The sequence below is a fragment of the Aythya ferina genome (genome assembly GCF_964211825.1).
Source record: "Aythya ferina genome assembly, chromosome: 1".
Lineage (NCBI taxonomy): Eukaryota > Metazoa > Chordata > Aves > Anseriformes > Anatidae > Aythya > Aythya ferina.
Window position 1 is genome coordinate 193,950,140 of NC_140296.1, and position 12,830 is coordinate 193,962,969.

The 12,830-nt window shown below is 38.0% G+C and overlaps 1 protein-coding gene across 2 annotated transcripts in view; it reads left to right on the top strand.

Moving 5' to 3' along the window:
- RELN (reelin) overlaps positions 1–12,830 on the top strand; it is a 288,077-nt gene that overhangs the window by 227,928 nt on the left and 47,319 nt on the right. For both annotated transcript variants that reach the window (XM_084506953.1, XM_084506952.1), the window contains exons 31-38: positions 3,087–3,163; positions 4,717–4,875; positions 6,651–6,839; positions 7,071–7,344; positions 8,778–8,918; positions 9,014–9,191; positions 10,684–10,768; positions 11,606–11,788. In XM_084506953.1, coding sequence (XP_084363079.1) covers positions 3,087–3,163; positions 4,717–4,875; positions 6,651–6,839; positions 7,071–7,344; positions 8,778–8,918; positions 9,014–9,191; positions 10,684–10,768; positions 11,606–11,788 — 1,286 coding nt within the window. The remainder of the gene's footprint in view (positions 1–3,086; positions 3,164–4,716; positions 4,876–6,650; positions 6,840–7,070; positions 7,345–8,777; positions 8,919–9,013; positions 9,192–10,683; positions 10,769–11,605; positions 11,789–12,830) is intronic.

Consider the following 12,830-nt stretch of genomic DNA (forward strand, 5'->3'; position numbering starts at 1 on the left):
CTTTCCTGGACCTTTTAAGATCTCATTTCATTAAATCAGGCACAGAATAGCAATAAACAAATAAATAAATAAATTTGCAAGACATTAAAGTTTGATTTTCATTCCCAGTTCCCGCAGACCTACCTACCATGCGTGGTCTGTATCATCTTGCTTCAGTTACAGTTTTTTGTATGCAAGGGGTACATTTTACGCAAAGAATGCAAAGAATTCTTGATCATTTTTGTAGAAAATACAAAGACCTTTTCCTTCTCAACCTTATCTTCCCAGAGGAGAGGGGCACACTCCTCCTTGTTCACTTTGCTGCAAAGAGGTCAAGATTTGTCAGCCCATGCTCTGCTGTTTAGGGGAGCAGCCTAGCAGCACACTCCTAAACTTGGGTTTAACACAAAAAGCATTTAAAACTAAAGTTTGTTCCCACAAACCAATGACTACCAACATGCATTCCATGTCTAGCACATACAAGTGCTTTCATATTCTTAAGCTTTATTTGCCCAACCATTGCTTATTCCTTACATAATTGATTACACTTTTTTTTTTTTTTTTTTAAGAGACATGAAGAGAGTATCCCATACTGCTAAGAGAACTGTAATAAAAGTGTTAAAATTCATTTCACCTAGACCATTTTCTGGCTTGCACTTCAGAAACCTGCTGGAGCCTCTCCTTCCTTCGCTTTTGCATGGCCCAATGTGCCAAAGACACAATTTTGCCAGCAGTATTTTCATCCTCTTGACTGACAATATGATACCTGGATGCATTTTGATGAACTACTGCCTCCCATATTGATGGCCTCTCCCTTATGACACTCTTCACTATCTGTTCAGTGACAGCATTTGCACATGGTGCCTACCTGGCAGCTAAATAAAATCTGTGTAATATATATATTTTTCCAGCAGTGACATCTGGCTTGTTAGCTGACTTGGCTCCTATTTGCATTACAGACTGTTGCTAATGACTGTGCAACAATTTCAGAGAGTTGTTCTGGGTCAAACTTGTCCAGATCAGATGGGCTGGTTCACTCTTCTGCAGAAAGGTTTTTTGTTTTTGTTTCTGTTTTTGTTTGTTTTACTTTTTATTGATCTCTACATTTGGCAGTCATAAAAGAGAATTTTATCTGTAAATCTTGTCACCTGTGAGGTTGCGGTATAGTGTTTTATTGCCAGAATACTGTCTCAGAAAGCAGAGCCGCAGAAAACAATAGGACCTATTTAACTAATCTTTGCAACACTGTGAACCACTCTATTCTTGAGCTATGGGGTTCTATCATGAACGAGACTGATGAGTATATTCTGGCTTGTCAAGTCCCTATGGGTATACGAAACATCTCACATACAAAATACCAATTTCAGTAACAGAACTGGATTGTGATTGGCTTTAGAATCAGAAGAGGATCGTAACAATGTGTATGTAGCAGTGGGTGAGTGAAACTGGAATCATATCTGCATGGTACTGGCTCTGCCTGTAGTCCTGTGGCTTGTCTGTGATTTTATTGACGTCAGTACAAATTAGAACCAAATCCCCTAAGGCAAAAAGAGTTATCCGTGTGGGGAGTTATCTGAGTGACGAATCAAGCATTCTTTCTTCACACAGAGACATAAATTCACCTTGAAAACTAGTATTTAAAATAAAGAAGTTATCTACAAGCAATAGAATTAAAGAAGCCTAGTTTCCTTTTGATTCATGTTCTTTTTTCCCCAAAATCCCTGCTTGGCAATAACCCCACTTTTCCCTGTGTACTCCACAAAGATGCCTCCCAGCACAAGAGACAAGCAATTGCTTCTCAAAAACATCACATCAGCAAGTACTGTAATAAAACAACAGGTAGGCATCATCATAAGTCAAAAACTGGCTAGGAAAAAGGAAGGAGAATGGCCTTGCCAACTTTCAGCATGCAAAAGCTCAGGGCAGGTATGAGCCCATGTTCCCTGCTCAGTTCTGACGTTGTTTGAGGTGTGCAATGCAGGACCTGTGAAGGAGTAGATGAGGGGGCAATGGCCTTTTCAGTCATGTCACTGCTCTTTACATTAGTTATGACCAGAGAAGCCTCAGACAAATGTCAGAAATATGTAATGAAATTTGGTGAGTGAGCAACAGGACATTAATTAAAATAAATTGTTGTTACTAGTAAAACAGTGCACGTCTAAAGGAAAATGTAAACTACACTGACACCTCAGATTCACAATTAAAAATAATAATTCAACAAGTGTAGCAAGGCATCGCTGTGATAAAAATGACAAGATTTTGGGGCACAAGGATGGGATAATTATTAATTCAAATATAGCTAGATAGGGATGTTCCAGGCTTGCCCAAAATTCTGTCAGTTAAAGCAGAAACACTGTTTCAAAGACATGTTGCAGCCTTAGAAGGGTTTCAGAAAGTAACTATGGGAAAAATCAAGGATATGGAAAAACTATCATGAGGATGAAAGTGTTGCCATGGTTTACCATAGAAAAGAGGAGGAGAAAGTATGGAAGTGATAAAAGAAATGACTACGGGGAAGATACAAAGAAAGCAGATCAGGAACATTTCTTCCCTGTCTCATAACATAAGATAATATTCAATGAAATTAAAATATATAGATTCATTCTCCAAGTTACTAGTTCACGAAAACATCCCATGAACTCTTATTACTGACATTTTTTTTACATTAACAATTTAACAATCAAAAAGAGACTGGTGATTTAGAGAGGATGTAATAACTCCATTTAAACTCTAATGTTGTCTGTTAAGGCTTAAACCAGGTTCCAGTTAGAAGAGATCAAGGTAAGATCCGATGTAAGTTGCAGATTTGGCTTTAGAATTTTTGCATCTTTGTGTGAAGGAAGGATCTCTTAAAGTTTCCTGCTCAGTTCAACAATATATTTATTAGGCAAAGGATCAATAAACAACATCAACTTCTGTCTTGGGTCCCCTACTCTTTACTATGGCAATGCTTGATTTCAGTAGGATCACTGCCTGATCAATAAGCCTGAAATAATGACCTAACTGAAAATGCCACATTAGTTAAGGAGAAGAGAGTTATCCTAACTAACCTTGTGCTATTAGAAGATAATTGCACTTCTCTTCTAATCTGATATTTTTTTTAACAGGCTAGTTCAATTTTATGTACAAATTGGAAGCAAGGCTTCTGGCAACTCTTGCAACAGACCAAGAGCCAGAAATGAAGGTAAAACCTCTTTTCCTTATAATAAGCTTTTTGTACTTGGGGTCTTCTGTAGTGCTTTTACCTTTTACTCTCTCTACAAAATGAGAAAGTCTGTTTCATTTTTAACATTTTTCATTTAACCCTTCACTTTTCTTAAGTGATAAATAAGTTAACTTTCAATTAAAAAGAAGTCTATTTACTTTTATCCCATATTTTTATTTATATTTATGCTCACCAAACCTAATGGTGCTCTATTAGTAATAGTAAATTTGTTTGAGCTGTGATGTTTTAAGACATGATTGGCAAGAAGAGAAGAGGTATATTTGCTTCTATTAAACTACTTGAAAATGTTGGAAAACAGGCAAATATACAAGTACACAGGACTTTCTTCAGGTTTCATTCCTTGAAACACAAGGAATAAACTTCAAGTTCAGGATAAATTTGTCAACTTCCATATCTCACCTGAAGAAGAGTTGTGTGCCTGAAAGCTTACTCAGTTTTCATCTCCATCAGTGGGTCTGATAAAAGATTGCCTTTCAACCCATTCTCATGTATAATTTACCTGAAGCACAAAATTATGAAGCTGCAGCAGGAAATATGTTTAGTGTGAATAAGTTCATCTCTCCCAGCTGCATCCTCTCTTATTTTACCTACATGCTTAGAATTATTGTGATGGAGTCGGGAATGATATTTGGATTTGGGAAGCATCAACAGAGTTTTGGGAGCAGATTCTCTATGTAAAGTGGTGTAGTTGCATGAAGACAGAAGTCACTAATCACTGAGAAATTCTGTTACTGAGAAAACCTTGTTCTTCTCTCATTATAAACCATTTAACATCAATGGACTGTTTCCTGGTGTATGGCATTTGTATTGACACCAATTCAGAACTGCCATCTTTCAGCATAGATTACAGTAAGGGTTTGATTCTCCTCTCATTTGCACTGCTGTAAGACACAAGAAAATATGTTATCTTTGAAAGTACTCCAGTATAAAAGAGTTTTAATAGGAGAAATATACATAGAAAGTGCTTCTTTCTTGCATCATCCCTTGTGATGAGCTCATTAGTGATTTCAAAATTCTGCTATGTGCTAGTATTTACCATAATGTGTGTAAGATCCAAATACCTTAAAATATTTAAATATTTAAACATTATGGTAATTCACTTTTAAAGATGCTTTAAGTTTGCAGAGGTAGTATAAACATTGTGAACTACCCCTTATGGGGAGCCCAGCTATAAGAATTACAACTTAGTGTCACACACAAACTGTAGGAATATTCCACATACATTAAGAAAGGCACGTTACCCCCTCACTAAGTAAAAGATTTGATCCTTTGAGTTTGGTGAAGACAAGCAACACAACATGTAGCAGACAGTGAGCCCATGTCATGTTTGCAACAGGTCTTGAGCACAAAATGCTCCTGGACCAGGAAATGCCAAATGGATAGGGGAGACACACTCAACGCCAGTGGTGTACACTGGATAAGGGCTGGCAACTCCTGAGCACAGGCTTGAAGAGCTGCCTCCCTCTTCTCTGCCCAGTCAAACTAACTGCCTTGCTTAATTTTAACTACAGGTCTCGTGGTTCAATTCACAAATGATAACGGGATCACCTGGCATTTACTGCGAGAGCTGGACTTCATGTCATACCTGGAACCTCAGGTTGTTTCGATAGACTTACCTCGGGAGGCCAAAACCCCTGCCACAGCTTTCAGGTGGTGGCAGCCACAACACGGTATGCAATGCCATGCTAAGAATTCATTAAATGCTTTTATCCAACCCAAGCATGAGTGCTTCTCCACATGGGCATGTGCTGCAGAAACTTCAGGTTACCAAAAATACGTTGTGGTGAACAGATTGGATGTTGTAAGTGCATGTTTAGTCTTTCTTTGGTCATGCTACAGACATAATTTTCTTCTTTAGCACCCAAGCAGAATATGGGGTTTAAGGTTAAAATTGTTTAAAAGACAAGTTTAAACTAAAGATGCTGAGAGGGGAAAAGATTACACAGAAAAGCTTTAATAAGATGAGAGGATGTACTTGAGTAAAGAGTGACCTGGGATGTCAAATGGCGTACACATCTCATTTTTCATCTAATTTGGAAGAAGAGGTATAACTTAGCCTTGAACCTGCCTACGTAGTGGCTCCCATCTCATAGAATCATAGGATTCCCTATATTACAGAACTGCCTATATTAACATCTCTGCATACCCAGAGCCCCGTGCCTCTACTTCTGCTCCACCTCCAAAGCCCACTCAGATATCTCCCGCATCCTCAGATGAAAGTAAAGCCCTGATGCTGACTGATAGCTACAGCCACCATCACAGCTCCTACCTTGCACTGTGGCACATTGCTACTAGTAAAAGTGTCCTTATTAAGTGTTTCACCTTTGCGCAAGGCAGGAGCTCCTGGCTCCCTGCAGGAAATAGAAGGTGATATTAAGACACACAGAAAAGCACATTTTAACAGCAGCTCCCTGGGGAGAAAAGAACATAGCTTACAGTCAGGTAATTATGGGATGTAGCTTCTTGGATATCATTTATCATTTTGATGGCTGTTTTTATTCATACGTTTTTGTACAATATATGTGCTGGAGTTAACTGTCCTCACTAGGGAAGAGAATAGACAAGACAAGAGGATGTGATTTAGCTACAAAGCCAGTTCATTTGAGAAAAATGCCGAGCAGGAATTGGTGCACCACAGACCATCATTCTGCCATAGCTGTTTGCACTGTTTAGTGGTGAGATGCCAGACCTGTTGCTCTCTACCTATGTCCTGCTGGTTGCTGCTTGCCTTTGGAGGCAACAAGGTGACATCCATCTCTTCTGAGAGTGGTCACTGTAAGGCTACCCGACAGCAGTCCTCTAGATCTCAGTGAAAGAGAGAGAATTTGTGACGAGAGACTGAAATACAAGCTTCCATACCAGTGCCCACAGGTGACAACCACTCCTCATTACAGATGTTAGCTCCTTCATAGATTGTCCTTTGTCTGACATAACTCAGTGCAGAGCGGCCTTATCAGCCATGACCCGTGTTCCTCTTGTTGGCAAGACATAAGTCCTGGCACATCGTTGTGAGCTCACAATTTATCAAGTCTTTCCTTCTTCTTCTATAAGGGTACAATAGTGATTGTACACTACGACAACATTTTTAGCATGCCAGCAGAAAACTATCCTCTTCCAATCTAAAGGTAATTTGGGAGATAGTCAGAGGCCTTTCTGATTTAGCTGTGGAGAATAACAGGAAGGTTGTGACTGATAAATGAAATCCCCAACCTAAGGGCTCAGGAAATGTCTCATTCAAACACAGGGAGAGTGCATGATGATAAAAGCATTGAAGCTGAAGCAGAAACATTTTAGAGTCCAGGTTCATCCTTGAGCAATGTGTTAGCCATGTTTAACTGTGGTCAGTCTATGTGACTGAGCACAACTCACTACATGAATGCAGGATACGGTTATAAAAAAATAACTAACAGGAACTCCACTAACTCACCCATTCTGCTTTTTATAGGGAAGCATTCAGCTCAGTGGGCTTTGGATGATGTGCTTATAGGGATGAATGACAGCTCTCAAACTGGCTTCCAGGATAAATTTGATGGAACTGTGGATTTACAAGCAAGCTGGTACAGAATACAAGGGGGTCAAGTAGACATCGATTGCCTGTCTATGGATACAGCTCTGATGTTCAGTGAAAACATCGGTATGTGTCACCAAGCACTATTACATTTGTATGCACCTATTTTGTAAATTCCGTGTGGGTCAGGTTTTTACAATATGGGAGGTATTCAGAGGTTTGAGTATATAGTAATCTGCAAGGAAGAGAAGCTGAAAAGAAGGAGGTGAAAATGCAGATAACAAATCTGAATGACAGTACTGAAAGCACATGCATAAGGCATTCAATTTCATTTTTGTTGTTTCTCTCTTTTATTAGGAAAACCTCGTTTTGCAGAGACTTGGGACTTTCATGTATCAGCTTCTACTTTCCTGCAGTTTGAGCTAAGCATGGGTTGCAGCAAGCCATACAGTAATTCTCATAGCATCCACCTGCAGTATTCTTTAAACAATGGGAGGGACTGGCACTTGGTGACAGAGGAGTGTGTGCCTCCAACCATCGGCTGTCAGCACTACACCGAGAGCTCCATCTACACTTCAGAAAGATTCCAAAATTGGAAGAGAATTACGGTCTACCTTCCACCTGCAACATAGTGAGCACTGTTCTAGCTGTTTAGCATGATACAGATTTTACTGATCTAATTTGAGCAAACATCCCCTAGCTTGGGAATTTTCTGCATGTCTTTTAAATTATTAAATGTGTGTTGACACGTCATCAGGATTTTAAATTTCACTTCAAAATATTTCATCAGATATAATATGAACTGCAGGAATTTAAGTAACAAATTTTGATCAGTGAATTCTTAAGTCTTGCCCACAATCTGTGGCATCAAGAACAGGAATTCTAAATTAAGCTTTTCTAACATTTACCAAGTAAGAAAGAAGAGAGAATGCACTGACCCATCCCCTCATATAAGGGTATTTTCTGTCATTTCACATAAGTAATAATGTTATTTGTCATCCAAGATTTAGGCACATTAATCACAGCATTCAGCAAGTCAAAACGCATGTTACTGGATGTGCCACCTCCACCCTTTTGACTAGGAGGAGAGTTCTGCCTGCCTCCTAGTAATATCACATTGTTGTAAATGAATGTGGCAGATAAGCTGACATCCATCTCTCTGAATAAAACCATGCACTAGTTCAGAAATAACAGATGACAATAATCTTACTTACCATTACTCTGAATAGTTCCATGATTCTTAAAAGCACCCTACACATTATCTCTGTAAATTCCACCACCTTGAAAATATTGTAGTAAAAATGGATACAGTAAATGAACAGAGACTACAATTCATGTCTTGGTTTCTAATCTCATAGTTCACTTCACAGAACCATACATCTACATCCAAGAAGATTCTTCCATAATTTTCTTCACAAGTATGAAGATAGCTTGACCCAGTCAAAGTCACAGGGTATTTCCCAGTGTGTTGCTCTAGGATCAGCTCCACAGAACATTTCCTGCTTGAACAACTATGAAATTATTTAATCCATACCATTTTGACAGATTTTTTTTCCAAAGTATTTTCCCCATCTGAGCATAGTAAGGCAGTCAGCGTTTACCATAGTGTGTGTGTAGGTGCATGTTTGTACATATATTCATACATTATTACACAAATATACATGACTGCATGTCATCTTTTTTTCGTTACATAACACTAAATATAAATTCACTACTTATTACTTTTCTGAAGCATTTATATTGTTTCAACTCTACTAGCAACTTATAGAGCTGTTGAATGTAGTAAAGCTGATAGTTTCTGCTCAACCACTTTGCTAACCAGGTAGAGTCACAACACTGGTTCACTTCAGACATTTTCCTTTAGATCTGGAATTTTGCCTGAAAACTCATCTGAGAAATTGAAACTTCCATTTTCAGATGGAATATAAATCTTTTCCAAATACAAAGTGTTGTGCTATTAAAATGTTTTTGTTCTCCTGAGGTCCACAGGACTTTCTTTATTACATAACACTTTGTGGAGGAAACATTTTGAAGCCTGAAATACATTCACTCTATTTTTTCTAGCTCTCCCAGAACACGATTCAGATGGATTCAATACAACTATGCTTCTGGTGTTGATTCTTGGGCTATTGATAATGTGATCTTGGCTACAGGATGCCCTTGGATGTGCTCAGGCCACGGCATCTGTGATGCAGATCGTTGTGTGTAAGTAGCACCTTACTTCCCATATTTTATAGAAAAGATGTTGTGTTTTATCTAGGCCAGATGGATAATACCTTTTCCTCTGAATTTGTTGCTAGGTGTGACAGAGGCTTTGGTGGTCCATACTGTGTCCCTGTCATTCCTCTGCCATCTGTCCTGAAGGATGATTTCAATGGTAACTTGCATCCAGACCTTTGGCCTGAGGTCTATGGTGCTGAGAGGGGAAACCTGAATGGTGACACCATCAAGTCTGGAACAGCTCTCATTTTTAAAGGGGTCAGAAATTCATTACATTGAAAAAAAAATTAATAAAAACCAGTAGAGTTAGGAAGAGAAAGTGCTTTTTGTTGTTTCCTCCATAAGTTTGTTTCAAAGTCTTTAGGCTAGAATTTGACATTTTCATTTTTATCATGTTTATCTGCCCTAAACAACATGCACCATGTTTGTTATAGTTGTTTTTATGAACAAACATTTGTTTGTTTGTTTGTTGTTATCGTTTTTGGTTATAAATTCCTCCTTAACTTCCAAAGGAAAAAAATGAAACTCTGCAGTTATGATTCTTGAGGCCAAGTGAGTGATTTGGAAATACAGTTCTCACTGCAATTTGTGATGTCTGTCTTGAAATCCTCTGACTGATTTTTGAATATTTTGAATGATATTGATCACTGTAGTCTAGGTATTCAATGTTTGTGTAGTTAGAATGTGGTTTACTTATTTGTATCTTCTAAAAGGTTTTTAGCTCATTAAGGAGGGGTTTTTAGTTTGTTTTTAACTAAAGGTCTAAAAAGGTCAGGAAATGCCATGTTTTCTGAACTTCTCAGTTCTTCAACAAAACAGATAAATATTTCTCCCCATAAAAGACTTTTGTTCAGATAAGAACACAAATTTTAAGCTTCCACAAGTCTTTTCATTTGACATGGTGAATTTAGGTGCCCTTGAAAAGCAAAGTTTAATAACTTCACGTGTAGAATTTATTTTTTTATACATTTTTTTTTTTCAAAACCTAGACTCCAGTTCAACCTCCTTAAATAATCTAAATCATAAATCAGAGGTTGTGAATTGTCCAAAACTTGGCTTGGTTGTTCCTGCAAGTTGTTCCTTGGGGGAAGGGGTCTGAAAAAGAGGAAAGCTCTGTGAGGTGGAGTTTGCTAGATCCTCTGCAGAACAGGTCTGTCTCCAGGATTCACTAAGCATTGAGCTCATCTGTAGAGACAGATGGGTCCTTAAAGGTCACTATGACTTTTCCCACCAGTCTCTTTCCTTACTATAGGAAAAGGCACCATGCCTTCCTAAGTCAAGAGGTTACCACAGAAGAGGATATTTGTATAAAAACTGTTTTTGGAGGCACAGAAAAGAGCTCCTAGAGGGGAAACTTCCTCCTTGAAAATTATGGTGCTCAGGTTCACCAAAAGAATGGTTATATGAGCTTGGACTGAATATCTGAGTAAATCAACTACAGTGCTTGTAGATCAGATGACATCCTGGTGATTCAGGGCACGAGCTGAATGAGCTGTACCTGTGTCTGTACCTGATCATGGAGCTGTGCCTCTCGAGGTTGCACTGACCTATATCTAGCACCTTCCATTAATATGGATCACTTTGCCAAGGCTATCACTATTCTAATTTTCAGCCTGGGAAAAAGAAGGGACAGAGCTACCTCTCTTGCTGCCACAGCAGTCAGTAACAGACAACATCCATACAACAGTAAGTTGCAGAGAATCTTCAATAATGGAAACTGTGATTCACATTGTATATTCTGTATTTGCAGGAAGGACTGAGAATGCTGGTTTCAAGAGATCTAGATTGCACTAATACTGTGTACATCCAGTTTTCATTTAAATTTATAGCCAAAGGTAAGATCACTGTTTATTTCCTATCACTTCTCTAGCTTTATCCCTATAAAGTAGTACCACAGAAAATGGTATAGATTTACATTTTCAACTACTGTTGTTTAAGACTTCTATGCAAAAGAGAGGAAAAAAATATTAGCCAAAAAAAAACCATAACATACCCCAAAACAATAATATACCCAATACTTCATGTTTAAAAGCAAAATCTATGTGAGGACTTATTTTACAAAATTATGTCTTGAAAATATTTTTAAATATGATCCCTGCCAAAATATTAAAAAATAAGATGACTAAATTTATTGTTCTAAAAGGCAGGAATAGCTGAAGGCACAAGGCTGGATTTTGATACTTGATTCACAAGAGGTAAAGTAGTGAAAGCTGTGTCTACCTGTGAGTGCTACAGGTGGTGATAATAATGTCTGGTACCTAGGAACAACAAGCAAATAACTACTGAATTGCCAAAAAATATGTGGAAGAAGGAGCTGATTTGTTCTGATCTCTCTCTCTCTCTCTATATATATACACATATATATACATATATAACACTGATACAGCTTCTTATCTAAGTAAATGAACTTTGCCTGTACTTATAACAAACATCAATGCAAATTTAGTCCCTAATTAATTAGCATATTCTAGACAGAAAAGCACAGGAATGCACAGGGATTTTTATGTGTTTAATACACATAAAACTTCTCAACAGCTTAAATAGTTATAAAAGCTAGTTCATGCTATGTAATAGATGTCTGAGTAAGCTAACGATATTTGCACTTGAAGAAATGTTTTTGCACTAGTGTTTTTTAAAGCCAATTTATAATGAACACATCCTCTTTGCTCCAGGTACCCCTGAGAGGTCTCATTCTATTCTGCTGCAGTATTCTGTCAATGGTGGCATCACTTGGCACCTGATAGATGAGTTTTACTTCACACAGACTACAGATGTCCTCTTTATCAATGTTCCTCTGCCCTACACAGCCCAAAGCAATGCCACACGTTTCAGACTCTGGCAACCTTACAACAATGGTAAGGAATAGACACCCATGGGCCTCCAGATCCATAATTGCAAAGCTTAGCATCTGTCAGAGGATGGATTTTTGGACTCAACAAGAATAGAGACTCTTAAATCTTGTTTTCTTATGTTTCAAGACCTTCCATTAAAACTATCAGAAGGTTATATTTACAGTTCTTATGAAGTTTCTGAATGTTTTAAAGTGAAAGTACCTTAACCTAATACCTTTGGTGGTGTGCAGAAGAGTATCTCCTTTGACCCTGGAGGGTTTGGGAGATCAAGCAACACCAATACAGTTCACAGAGGTTATCCTCATTATTTTTAATAGACCTGATTCTCCTTTACACTGAGGCCCCATTACAATACTCAAATTATAAAAAAGTGTCTCGTGTGTAAATGGGAATTGGGCCCACCTTGCTTGGAATTAACTAGGCATTAAAAAAGCATTTAGAAAGAGAATGTACTGAGCAGTTAATCTTTGGATTAAATTGTAAAGGACTGTAGAAAACCACAAGAGGAACACAGCTTATTCCTCCTGATTAGAGGACATATGCCAGCTGAAGAAAACTGTCCTCTGTTCTCAGTTTCTCTACGCACATCTCTTAGCAGGAGTTGGCATTAAGGACTCTTAACAAATTCCAGTGGTCATTTAGACCTGGTGATACAGCAATTATTTATGCCACTCAGACAAATACCTAGCATACCTCTAACAAAAAAGCAAATTCAAATCCAGACCTAAGAATCCAGTTCCAGTTCATGTTTCTGATGGGTCCTGTCTAAAACATTTAACTAAACTTTTCTTGTAGAAATCATCTTTAATTACAAATTTCACATAAAAGAAGCCCTTTAACTTTCTCTGATCAACAGAAAAGCTTTTAGATAGATGAAGAAAAAGTTCAATTACACAAAAGATCTGGCAATCTAATCTTTTCTCTCCAGTTTGCAAACACTAATTTTGCAACACATTTGAATTCATAATCCATTTGAAAGAAGGTCACTCAGAGTTTCCGTTTCTTTCAAAGAGCTCTTGGTTGGCAAATACAGGCTGCTGAGTGC